Here is a 13,798-nt window from a genome sequence, read left to right on the forward strand (position 1 = left end):
GTGGTATGATTTATACATTTTCTTCAAATGCATAATGTATATACAGTAACTGAACCAAGGTGAAACCACAAGGCCTCTCAGCAGCCCAGTGAATTAATGCACCAATAACAATCTACTGAATAATCGGTTCATCTTTTGCTTAAGTCATGAGTGTAATCGTATTCAAGATATTCTATGCTACAGCAGATGCTTTAGAGGCCTGGGTCACAATATACCCACCTCCTGAAACTCTCATTTACCCCGGTCACATCCTGTTACACAAATGAACCATTCTTACTTTTTAATATTCACTTCAACTTATTTCAGTTTGTTTTGCTCAAGACTGCAGCATCATTCTGGGATATGTTTGTGTTATTGGTATCGTTATTTCTGTACTACCCAATGAAACTGTATGTATTTGGTAACAGAGTTCCCGGACTTTTACTTTCAACAGTTTCATCTCTGTCACAAGCAGATTTATTCAAAACCCCAAAGAAGCTCACATAATACACTTTTCTTCTAGCAACAGAATTGCTATGAATAGTAATTACTCTGCTGTGGTAGACAGAAGGAATCAAGTATCCTTCTGCATTAATGCAAACACTTAGGATCTGAGACCTCCCGCCTCTAACAATTAGATTATCAAAGAGTTTTTCTCTGGAGAATTAAGCAGGAGCTGGCATAGCATCCATTTAGCCAGAGACCCTGACACCTTATTCACTTTGAAACTATTTGTATCATTTTGCAATGCTCTCCCTTCAAAATTAAGAACTTGTCTCCCTTGGGTGAATACATTCTACCTTTGGCAGAAACACTTAAGGAGAGGCTCAGAACTGGAAGAGAGAGAATGATGAATGCTGGTCAGGAAGTATTGGCCAGACAATGCAAGAAGCCTTCCTTCCTGCATGCCAAGTTCTGTGTCTGGCCCTAGGGAGGAGTTTGGGAGTTCAACTGTTAAAACTGTTAAAACAGAAGGTATGAATGATGCAAGAAATCAGAGTGAGAAGAAGAAAGTACTGCAAAGTCAGAACAAAACCCTGATACACTGTACTTTATGGAGCAGATTTGGTTACTGGGTCAGTTTCATTGCCCCAGTCAGACCTACCCTGGCGTTTAAGTCTCAGGCTCTTCTGTGTGGCAGCTTTAGACCGCTTCACCCACCTCTTGTCACGACCTAGCCCCCAGCCCTGGCCACAGCTCACATTTCTCTTCACAGAGACCTTTTAACTCATGGCCCTGCTTCTGTCTTCAAGGAGACTGAAAAGCATCTACTTCTGTTGCTTGCCCTCAGGCAATGTCAGACAGCTGCCTCCTTTGCTGTGCACCTCCACTGTTCAAATTCTGGAAGAAATTCAGGCAGCTCAGGGGTTTGGACTATCTCAGACCTGCCAAACTAGTTAACATACAATTAAATCACATAGTGTTGGAATGAGTAAAATCAGGCCAGGATTGCTCTCAAAGGAAGAAAAGGAGATAATACAAAGTGCATAGCAAGGAGGTGAGGGGTTACAGGACAATAAGGAGACTGTGGCAGAAGTGGAAGGAGAATTTGTGACTCAGCACCGTTACACAGCACCTGCATACTCCCAACCCCACCTCTGACAGCTGCAAATCTCACATTGCTCAGGATACAACCTAAAACCTTAATTCTATTTGCTAATTAATTTCTCCCAATCTAGACTTAGCTTCTAATATCACATGGGGGTCTTTTTCTTATCTATGCCTCCTCCCTAGATACGAGATATTTTTCCCATTACTATTTTTCCTTTTACAGTGTTGAGAAAGGAAAACAGTTTTGAAAGCCTCACGCTTCTAATAATGTAGCAGTTTTCAAATGATATTTGAAATAAAACAATCTCAATGTGTGTGTTGAACCAGCATTTGGAAACATACAGCACCACTGTGACATTTTTCTTTGTTTTCACAGAATGAAGTTTGTGCTAAGAATGGGGAGTATATTATTCTGCATAAACTACCTTAGCTCTAGTGCCTCTTTGACTAAGAATTTCTTTTACATGAAAGAATGAAACTACATCTAACTTTCAGCTGTTCTGTTGAATAGGGTGGAGACTCACACTTACAGGACAGAGATATTCTTCTATTATTAGAGCCCATCATGCAGTAGTGATATAAAAAATGCTAGAATCATTAGTTGGTATACATATATATATATATGTATATATATATATATATATAACGAAGAAAGAAACATTAATTCTCTGTGGACATGAAGGTGGTTGGACACTTCTACCATTATCAAATTGAGAACTGCCGTAGGAGATGCAATATGACTGTGTACATGGAAAACATCCACTCATTGCTCACCTTTTCTTCATTACCAGCACGACCCCCAGAAATATAATGACGAACAGCAAGATGCCTGCAATGACTCCAGCAATTTTAACAGTATGGTCGGTCTGTTTCTCAGGCTCTGGGTCCGGTTTTCGAGTGGCAGCCCCTATGGAATCATTAAAAGAGAAAGAGGAAAAAGAAAAAGAATAAAGGTGTTATTCTTTTGATGTTTGTATACTTAACCTACCAGTATTATTAGTCTTATCCAGGGCCAACAGATATCAGTACTTGGTCTTTTAAGAAAAAGTCCTGCTTTCATATGCATTGTCGGGAATAGAATTCTTTATATTGTTCCAAGACATTTCCAAGACCACAACACAGGTGGATACCACTGCCAGACCTAACCCTTTTACAGGAGCCTCTTCACAGATTCACAAATTTCTATATTTTTATTATCTGTGCTGGCTCCCTTTTCTTTCTGCTATTTAGAAACTTGCTAACAATACAATAACCATACTAAGCCTTTATCCAAATTTTATTTGCTGGAACATTTTCCTCAATTATTTTTCATAAATGAAGCTGTAATTCCATAACATATTAGCTTAAACACCTGGAAAAGTGAGATAAGCTCATTTACCATGCATTTTACCCGCAATTGTTTTTTACACAATAGACTTTTTTTTGCCTTTGGAAATCTAAATCTAGGTCACATCTGGTAGGAAAAAAGACTCCTTCTAAGCAATTTATTCACAAAGTGGGAAGCAGCTGATGATCACACCACTGGCACCTACATTTAATATCTGTTTAAATGAGATAACCAGTGCCTTACAGCAGCTACTGTCTTAGCTCTTCCAGCTTCTCCATTTAAAGAAAATAACATCGTTTGTACTGTTTACTGTATAATGTGATGGAACGTCAAATCCATGTCTGATGAAATATCCATTTCCCCTGCTAAATGAGTTCAGGATGAAAAACATTAGGGAAGCAACATTCAATTCACTAAGCTGATTTTATTTTTTTTAAGGACTTCCATTTTTTTTTAATCAAAACGTGACAGCATTCATCATTTGAGGCACCATGCCATAAAATGGACACAGAGATTTATGAATCGCTTTCCTGCTGTGGTTTTTTTTGGGAAGGGAGAAGGAAGAGTAAAGCCTAAGTAAAGTGTAATATTTTAAGACCACATTCTTATCTCGCTGTCTGAGATAAGATCTGCTCTTTCAGAGAGGATTTTGAAAGCACCAACTATATTTTACTTGTTTCTGCATTTCCTTTTTCTGGAGAGAAAGAAAATTAATGATCAACTTACATGCATAGATATATTCTGAAAAGTACAACGAAAACATTTCCAATGTCTCTTCTCAGTTCTAACCAGGATATTTTAAGATGGAGAGCACTTCTGAGTGCCCACAGCTACACTTTTGGACTACATCTTCAAAACTCCTTGCTAGGAGGAATGCCAGGAAAACTTGCCAGAAAAGTGATAACCATCAATCAAAACATATCTAAAGCTAACTGCAGGAACTTGGTTCTTTGGAAAATTCTGGCTACGGTACTCAGAATGAGTGCTAAATCAGAGAAGAAGACTGGTTGCCTCTCTCTGTGCCCAGTCCCAACAGAGTATTAGTTTGACAGATATACATACATACTGTTACAAATTAGCACAATCCTGACTTTGTATGAATAAAGATAACAAAATCTGGCTCTTTATTTTCTTCAATATGGATGCTTAAAATTCCAATATAAACAGTTCTATTTTTATTTTCCTGTATCATATATAAATAAATTTGTTAATAAATAAAATATAAATATATATATTTTATATATATAATAGATAAATATATACATAATTTTGTTAAACTCTATATTGCTGTAATCTTCACAGCACTCAGAAGTGCAGTAGACGTCTAGACCATTTTCATGCAAAAAGGAGCTGTTGAGCTGAACTTGGCAAACAGTGAATCAGGACACTCAAACTCCCATGCTGAATCATCTATTGATTATCCAATTGAAAGATCATCCCAATTTTCTATGAAAAGACACGTAATGTCACTCCAAATTAAAAATAGCATAGAGTTTCTCACACTTATGGATTCAGCCTGACTCAGAATAGAGAACGTCTTAAACTGGAAACATGATGTTTGACAAGCCTTTTAAAAACTCCTATCACTAATTATTATTATAAACCCCGTAAATACTGGGATTATCTCAGCTCTCCTTTATTTCCATTCAGCAACTCAATCACTCTCTGACAGAATGTTGCTCCTTTCTTGGTGTCAGTGGTTTCCAAAACCTACTTGGGTAAACAAACCAAATTTGCCACCTTTCACCTTTCTTGAACATCCCTTGAGTCTTCTGATATCAGAAATTTGGGATTAACTTTCCTCATCTTATTCAATACTGTTTATTCTTTTAACATACCTCAAACCTACTCTTTATCTCCTTTAGCATTCTGAATGGTTTTATTTCAACATCAGATGGACATTAAACACGTCACCGGTGCATTGTTTACAATGAAACCTGCATCGCTTTCTTCAGTGCAGTGCTCAGTTTTGAATCCTTTATAAATTAGAAGTCATTTAAATTTTACTCTGGTGAACACTACATAGCATTTATCAAGACTGCAATTCGAGTTTGTACTACCTCTTCATTCAGTTTGCTTTTGTCCTGCTGAAATTCTTCACAGTCCTGTGTGAATCCTGCTAACCCATATCATTTGGCATCATAATAAAGAGATGCTGCCCCAACAGTGACTCTTCCACACATTTAATAAACAGACTGTACTGCATTTAATATTAAATCCTAAAGTGCATTAGCTATGATAAGCAGTGTCATTTTACTTCTCTCTGGTTTCTGTCTGATAGGGAGATGTTGTTCCAGGGTGATATTTGCCTCTCCCCTCATAATTACTTCTTAACTGACTTTAAAACTATAGCCACCCGGGCAATTGCATTGGCACCATGGAGAGAAGGGTGGGCTGTGCCTAAGGGGATTGAGGCAGCCAGGGGCAGTAGTTCTGAAATTTATTCTGCCTCATGATAAACTGCAATGTCAATTTGTGCATTGAGTTTTATTTGTATTTTTCAAGAGAGATTGGGAAAAGTACTGTTGTAAGTCTAAAAAAAGATGCCGTGGTTTCTCTTTTACTGTGCTGTACTGACATATGCTAAAAAATTGAGTCAAATGTCATCTTTTGTTACAGAAACAGTGTTACCACCTATGCACTACTGTATCATGATGCTACAATCTTGGAGGTTTATTTATTTTTATTGTTTCAATCACTTTTTCTAACACAGTAATTTTTAATTTCCTTGATCACCCTAGAGCCTTTAAGGATACATTGCTACAAGACTAATCCTGTATCTCCAGTAAAATATCTGTTTTTAATTACAGCAATGCATATTGATGCCAACAGCTGAACTATGCATCTCCCTCACAATACTGGACCTAATTACTTATTTGGATTTCTTTTGTTTGTTTTACTTTTAAGGTTTTGATTCTACTCTTGCATACAGAAGACTGACTTTAAACCTTGCAAAATAATCTCACTTCTCTTTTCTTACTGAGACTGTCTGGGCTAGTGGAGCCAGAATAATCAAGGCCAAATTGACACATACACTGTGGTGCACCTCTAGAAAGACAATAGGTCAGTAAAGAGCAGTGAGTGCAGGATAGCTCAAGGGAGCTGCTTAGAAAATGAAAGGACAAGGAAATGTTTCCTGCCAGTTTAAAAAGGATTAAGGTGCTGACTTTGGAAAGTCTTTACTTGATGAAAACAAACCAGAGTGCTTCCTGCCAGAAGTGAAAAACAGAGATACACTTATAGATAACCCCTAAGGTGCCACAAAACCCAGCAAAGTATTTCCCCAGGCTTCCTGCACTGAATGAAGTGGAAGACAGTAACATTGCTTAGTTCTACACACTTAGATATTTACTTTTCTAATTAATCTAAGCAATTCTAATTTCCCTTCTACTTATTTCTTTCCCATTCTTTGTGGCTCTCTCTACAGCAGCATTTAAAATGTGAAATATCTTTTTTTCTTCACTTAGGAAGAATGACATTCAGCTGGCCTGATTTATGACTTTTCCTCATGGGTCCCATTTTGTTCAGTACTTTGCAACCTCCAGTGATAATATTTCTAAGTAGTACCCATGAAACACCTGAAGATAGTATTTCACTTAGTTTTTACTCACAAGACCTATTCCATTAACTTTTCCTTAATACTGGAATCCTATTCTCTGACATTTAGTGATTGTTCAGCCACTTCATGATACCTTATCTTCTCTTCAGATTGAGAACTGAATTATATTCTAGTTGGTAATATTCAGTGTCTGCCATACTTTGAATTCCTAAAATTACTTTGTGCAGTTAAATTTCTTTTTCTGCACCATGGGTTAGAAGATTGGGTTAAAAAAGATCAACTCTCTTTGAAGAAATTCTAGTTCTGCCACTTCCTTGGGCGGAAAATTTCCCTTTCCTTTCTCACTCAGAAGGCACAAGTATGTTACTGATCAACCTCAAGACTTCATAAAGAATAATCTCCAGTAGGTAGTTTATGGATAGAAAAGTTGGAGAAGAACTATTTCTCATTAAATAGAAGCTAAGACTATTTGTTGACTGAACTAGTCAAGCAAAATGTCATTCTTTTGACTTAGATGCAAGCATTATCTTATTTTCCAAAACCAATGAAAATGTTCTTTAGTAAAAGAAATGGGCCTCTACCAAATTGAATAAAAAGTCTTCCCTTTTCTCTTTGTAAATGAACAAAGTCTGGACTTGCTTCTCAGTGTGTCTCAGTCCCTTCCAAAAAATGGACTTAGAAATTACTTACTGCTGTATAGAACAGATTGACCAACAAAATAACCCTGGCTCAAAAGTCTAGGAGCTGCTGGTTATACTTTCAAACAAAAGAATAAAGCTGTTACTATTAAAAACTAGCTGTAGGTTTCTTTGTCTAAAGCAATCTTTTAAAAATACACGTTTCTTCTCCTATTTGAGTAAAAAAAAAATAATCCCTTCAACTAATTAAGCAGACTGGTCTCATTTTATTTCTCCCACTCAAGGCTAACCATAGTTGCTGACTTTTTTATTCCTTTCTGCAGCTTTAAGTTCTCAAAAGGTACATGCTTGATAAGTCACTTGCAAGCCTTTCCCAACTGCATTTCATCCACAGGTGTTCCAGTGACTGATGTAATGGCTAACTTTACAAGGCTTTAAAGTAATAATACAGTTAGCTCAGATCATCCTAGTTTCCAGTCAAACTTGAAACTAACTTTATGAGTTAGTAACTTGACCGTGATTTTTTTATGCAGGCAGTGCAATTCAACTATCATGTCTCAGCACCTACTTCTGAGTTATTTCACAGAGTGAGTCAGGAAAATGAAATATTATACCCCCGTGTGACAGTTGCACTATGATTAGGTGGCAGAAATCATGCAAAATGGTACAAGGCAGAAGCAAGGCAGAGAGGTGTGATGCTTCCTTGGAACACCCATCACTGGGATGCTATTGTCCCTGCCACAAAGTAAGAAGACTGAAAGATCAGAGAATTTGGATTTGCCCATGCTCTCCAAGGACAACATGTATCACAAAGGCTACTATCATTACTGCTCTCTATTATTTGTATGATAGTAGGCTCTAGAAGCTGTAAATCAGACTGGAGCTCGACTGTGCTAAGAACAGTGCAGGCACACATCTTTACCACTAAAAGCATACTCCCTATCTGAGCTACACTGTAACAGGCAGGTGTGGCAATCACAGGTGGAAGGCGGAGGCAAAACTCCCTAAGAAAATGCATTTACAACACCCAAATAAATGAACAGTTTTATCCTTCCCGCTCATCTAGCTAGCTGGTATCACTCAGCATTTCCAGCTGGTACCATAGTAGAAACAGATCTTCAAGTGGGATTTGAGAGACAGAATAATGTATTTATGGATGATGTTGGTTGGGGTGTTTCAAGGAAGGAAGCAACATAAAAGTTCATAAAAATAAAGGCAGGAAAAGCAGACGTGCCGTAAGTAAAGGGCTGGGATAAAGGGCAGTATGACAAGGTTACTGATATGAAAAGAGGTGCTCCACAGAGGTAGGTCCTTCTTATAAATGTCAAATGACCAACAGGAAACCCAATCTTATACCACAAACTGCAAAAGTGAATGGGGCAGTAGTGCAAACTGACTGGTTTCCTCCATAAATTTGCTCAGCATTCCTACTCTCATCTCACCCATGGCTGCAGAAAATGGTACCCTCATTTTTAAATCTGTAGCAGCATTACCAATGTTGTGAAAAGACAAACCCGTCCAACATGCTTTTTATTTGAGTTTCGAGTTCACTCCAGATGCCAGGATTTGAGGCTGTCTTGGAGAAGACCCAAAATACATAGAGATTTCTAGATGAAATGAATTACCACCCTGGATATTCTGTTTATACTGTAAGTGACTGGCATTCAGTCCTCATCTGCCAGCCAGCATGTATTCTGCTTGACAAAGTCTTTGTTTTATTACTCCTGGTAGAACTCCAGCTAAGGGAGACTTTTCCCTTGCCATTCTCATTGTTAACTTTCCAATCAGTGTTCCTCATTCTCCTTCAAAACTGCAGGGTTTCTGTCCATATGGTAGAAGTTACAAAGTGTTGTTGGGCAGGGTATACTTTTTGCCAGAAGGTGGTTTTGATCAGTATTTTTTCAGTTTGTTCTCTCTACTCCATGTCTTGAATATATTAATTTTGTCAATGTCTCAGAGTAAGTTCTGTTTATTTCTCCTTTTACAATACTTTTTCCTTTCTATTCTGGTTTCTTTTGGAAATGCTCATGTATAAACTGTTCTTTCTACATGGCAGAGATTATGTTCTGCTTCTGTTTTGCTAGGCACAGGAGTTAAGCGTTGAAATCAATGTAGTCCAATTTTCCCTCCTGTGACATGTTAGTGCTCACCAATCTATTTTTTTAATGTCTGGGAAAAAGGACAAGCAGCACTTAGACTTTAGCAGGACAGTATTTCCTTTGCAATTTATGATCATCAGTACAATACATATGGCTCTTCTTTTCCTAAAAAAGGTTTTCTGTACTTCCACAGGACAACCATATTGATTTGGACATTTTTTATTTGGTATTTTTCAAATGCAGGAAGAAACAGACTTGTTAGGTCTGTGGTAAGGGACTATCAAAATAAGGCTCTGCTGTGTAACAATAATTATGAATTATTAATTTTGTTTGTGATATGCTTTAGGAAAATGCAAATATAGGTGACAAAGAACTGCACGAATAGGACTCATTTAACTGACTATCACATGAATTGTATCTCTCACTGGTGAATGATTCATGTTGATGCATGTGAGTAGAAAGACATTTTCGGTTAAACATCTGTGTCTCCGATTGTCAGGAATAATAACATTCTTTACAAACTATGCTTAAAACAAATAAAGTTTCCAGTTTTACACATAGGTCACATTTGACACATTTTTTAAAAGGATTTTAATCCAGACTTTAGACTGGATTTTTCTGGAGACTGTGTTTTTTAAAAAAAGACTTAAAAGCAAGCAAGTCTTGATAAACAGCTCATTTGCTCCTTTGTAACAAAACCACCAACCTTTCTGCTAACTCTTCTTTTCTCTTTTCTTTTAATCAAAGAAATTTAAGTAATTAAAATTCATAAAAATTTTCCTCTCTGGTAGGCACCCAAGGAGTTGGAAGCCCTCATTCATTCTGGAAAAAAGTGTAAGCCCTCAGACTTTAATAGCACCGACATCATTAAGGGATGTTTAAAGATTACTCAGTAGCTACACCGCAACCAGAAATTATTAACAAGTGTCAAATATACAGACCCGTTGCATGTCCTTCTTGGAAATAAATAATTTACTAAGGAAAAAAATATAAAGTCTTTGGAACCTTAAGCTTTCAAATACCCCTAAAGAGTACTCCCACACACTTTAGAATACTTTTTGAGCAAAAACTGGTTGTTACATATTTATAAGTACGCACTATGTGTGGCCAAAGAAGTAGCCACAATGGTGCCCATCACAGATTTCTATGTCAACAAAGGAAAAAGTCATGGCAGCATATCTGAAAGACAGACCTCACCACTGAAGTGAAAGATAAAATCCTCCTGACTAATATGGAGAGAAGAAAATGGGTCAAACTTTACCAAACTACTCTCTGACTACCTAAACACAACAAAGGTCAATATGATGTCATAAGACACAAATTTCTGACCAAGGTTGACTGAGGAGTAATGAGAACATACTTGAATCAAATTAGCTGTATACACATAGGTTTCATTCTGAATAAGGATGAGGAGGTCTGAGAAAGAGGCACCAGCAAGGGCTGAAACTTCAGGTGTCACAGTACTTTGAAATATAGGGCTTGTTACCAGCTGATGCTGTGTGAAAGAGGTCCCACTTGCAGCCACTGGAAGTGCAACTGCATCCTACAAAGCTGACTTCTGTGAACAAGAAGTCATAGAGGTATAATATCCAACAAGGGGAGCCTTTAGACCTAAAATATTTGATTTTATGGTTCTCTACATAATCTCAAACAGTACTCAGAGTAGAAGAGTAACTCTCAAAGCTCTGAGCAACCGAAAGCAGTCAGTCAAGACTGATCCTGTCCATACACAATGCATTTTTTAAGCAAGTCAGCATCACTTTCAGGCCATCCCTATAGAAGCAGGGGACTATTTATCATCACCCACACCAAGGACATTTGCCTAAGGAGACCTCCTGCTTTTAACACCAGATCTACACCTGAAAGTATATTGAGATGTTTCAAGAAGTATCAGGTATCACTGAAAGTTTATTTCAGCTATCTTCTGGAAACTGAAAAGGTGTGGATATGAAGCCTGAAGAGGACTCCGTCCTCTTTAGGGGAGGTAAAATATTGTTTTCTAATACTCAGTTGGCCTTCACCAAGCAGGGAAGACATGAAGCCAGATCACAGTAATGTTTCTGGAGCTGACCTACTCAGGGTGAAACTCAGCTACAGAACTAAATGTTCTTAGCCTGGACAAACACAGCTGTTTTATTTTCCATTCATGAATGCAAGGGATCACATCCAGCATGGGAATAAAGTAACCTGAAGCTATGGGTAGGAAGTAGTGGAGTAGTGGAGTGAGGTACCCTCTTCTGATCTTGCTGCCAACTGAGAACTTAAGTAGAACACTAATGAACAGTTCCCAATGGAAAGTCAGTGAAGGCATGGTTACTTTGCCATTAGGAAGATGAGGGCAGAAGGACGATGCAGTATAGGAATCCCCAGGGAAGGTATGTACATCCAAGGATTTTTTGGCCTGTGCTGCCGTTGGCTCATAGATGAGGCTGACATTCCTGGTGATTTCCACTACCACCCTCCCTTCACTCTGTAACCCTTATGAAGGGTTCTTCAGAAATCCTTCAAAGACAATCACACTCTAGGAATTTACCTATCATTACTCACTATCTACGTATTTTCTTGGAAGAAGGCATAACACAGTCCATTCTACTCAAAAATAAATGGAACTATATATATAATGACACATGAAGAAATATATGAAAATACATTTGTGATAAATTAAAAAAAAACAGGAAAAAAAGACACAAACTTTTTTTCTTTTAAAGCTTTTCAGAGCCAACACTGTTTTTGGGCAGGAAGGTTGGCTAGAGGAACTGGAAAGGGGAATTGGCACAACAAAGGAAAAATAATTCCACAGAATTCTAAATCTGTCTTTGTGCCGATACAGTGTACCAGCTCTTCTGTTCACATTTCAGAACCGTTTACAGTATTGCCAATAAAAAAACCTGTCCAGAGTGCAACAATGTTGAATGCACTAATATTCTAGTATGGGGACAAGAATAGACTAGACCTCCCCTGAAAAGTTTTCACTGATTTATGTTTCATTTCTCATATATTTCCTGTAGGTTTTAGGGGTTAAAGGAAAACCTTCATCTGCCCTATTTTATTAAGAATGCCTTAAACAGTCATTTTTATCATCAGTTCTTTTCACTTTTAGTTATTGACACATTTACTCATAACCAGAAGTGGTCTAATTCAATGACAGCACACTAAAAAGTGCAACTATTTTGCTACAAAAAAGTTTAAAGAATACTTCATTTGCTTCTGAACAATGACAATTTACCATTCTTCCTCCCTTTCCCTTTGTGTTTCTGATATGAACTCAAAAGATGAAAGAGAACCTGAAAATATTTATTTCCCCTCTTGACAGCTTGAAACCATATAAGACATCAACTTCTGTTCACTTTTATGCAAAACTGTGATTCAAGTTTCATTTGCATGGGAGTTTGCTACATAAACAAAAACTTCTTAGTGGTCAGCAGTAACAGAAAATAGGTTAAGAGAAGGAAAGGAAAATTCCATATTTGGAAAAATAAAGACTTGGAAATGCACAGATATACTTGAATGCATTTCCCAGAGCTCTAAAATCATCAGTTCTTGCAGTCAAACTCCCATTACTGCAGAAAAGGACATTTTCAATATATTGTCTGAGGAAGAAGGTGTTTAGAACCCACCAATAACTACAGTCAAGGCTTGCACTGTGTTCAGCAGACAAGTGCAGCTTAGATATTTATTAAGATTTCAGTTATTTCAAGGAATCTAAATTGAGTGAATCGCTGAAACATTATTTTGCCAAAGGTAGTATGTTATGTAACTCTTGATTAAAGTTGGCAGTACTACTCTCCTCTTTACTGCGCTACTCTATTTAACTGTAACACATTTGAATGTTCATCCATACATTAACACAGAGGTAATCTACGTAATATTGCATTACACATTTCTTAAAACTCTCCAGTGATACAAATATCAGATTTGCAGTTTCTAAGAACTACAGATTATTTTACTCACAAGTGGTCTGACATTTTATTTGGAATTAGAATTCTAACTGTTTAGCATTTTATGAATACAGTCAATAACTACAGATGGGAAACAGTGAAATTCATAGGAGTTTTTTAGTTACTTATTATATCTCTGAGTTTTCCTCTTTTCCCTTATATCTCCTTAATTTTTCATTGTGGTACATGCAAAACATGTTCTGCTTCGAATGTAAAAATCAGAGGCATAGTTTTTTTAATACAGAAATGAAATAACACAATATATGACACACAGCCACGCTCCAAAATTACCTACTGATATTTTTCCTTCGTTTTCTGTTTTTTGCTTCTCTGTACATGCTGGTGTTGAAATATTTTGGGTTAGGTGTGATACTGAACAGTGCTAGTACTATCCAGACAGCAGAGATTCCTTCAGTTTGTTAATAATTTATCCTGGTGATTTCATTCATAGTGTTACTCTCATGACTGAGTTTTGTGTTTCCATCCTCTGTAATGAGATTAAGGAAAGTGGCCTTTCTCCCCAGCCCAACCTCAAACAGCCTCAGAGATATCCTGACATTAAGATTACACATTACTAAGAAAATAGATTATTTTTCAAGCTAGGATGAACCATACAGACCCATCTTTAGTGGTCTAAGTTAGATTCAGCTCACTCTCTTAATGAAAGAGATATTAGACACTGATACTTGAAATCATATTTTTCTCTC

General features: G+C 37.2%; 1 protein-coding gene across 9 annotated transcripts in view; it reads right to left on the reverse strand.

Annotated features, from left to right (window-relative positions):
• Positions 1-13,798, reverse strand: part of PTPRM (protein tyrosine phosphatase receptor type M) — a 453,290-nt gene that overhangs the window by 153,204 nt on the left and 286,288 nt on the right. For all 9 annotated transcript variants that reach the window (XM_051772753.1, XM_051772744.1, XM_051772735.1 and 6 more), the window contains one exon: positions 2,305-2,437. In XM_051772753.1, the coding sequence (XP_051628713.1) occupies positions 2,305-2,437 (133 nt within the window). The remainder of the gene's footprint in view (positions 1-2,304; positions 2,438-13,798) is intronic.

Source organism: Manacus candei, unplaced genomic scaffold (assembly GCF_025592945.1).
Source record: "Manacus candei isolate 608988 ecotype Guabito, Panama unplaced genomic scaffold, ASM2559294v1 h1tg000008l, whole genome shotgun sequence".
Taxonomy (NCBI): domain Eukaryota; kingdom Metazoa; phylum Chordata; class Aves; order Passeriformes; family Pipridae; genus Manacus; species Manacus candei.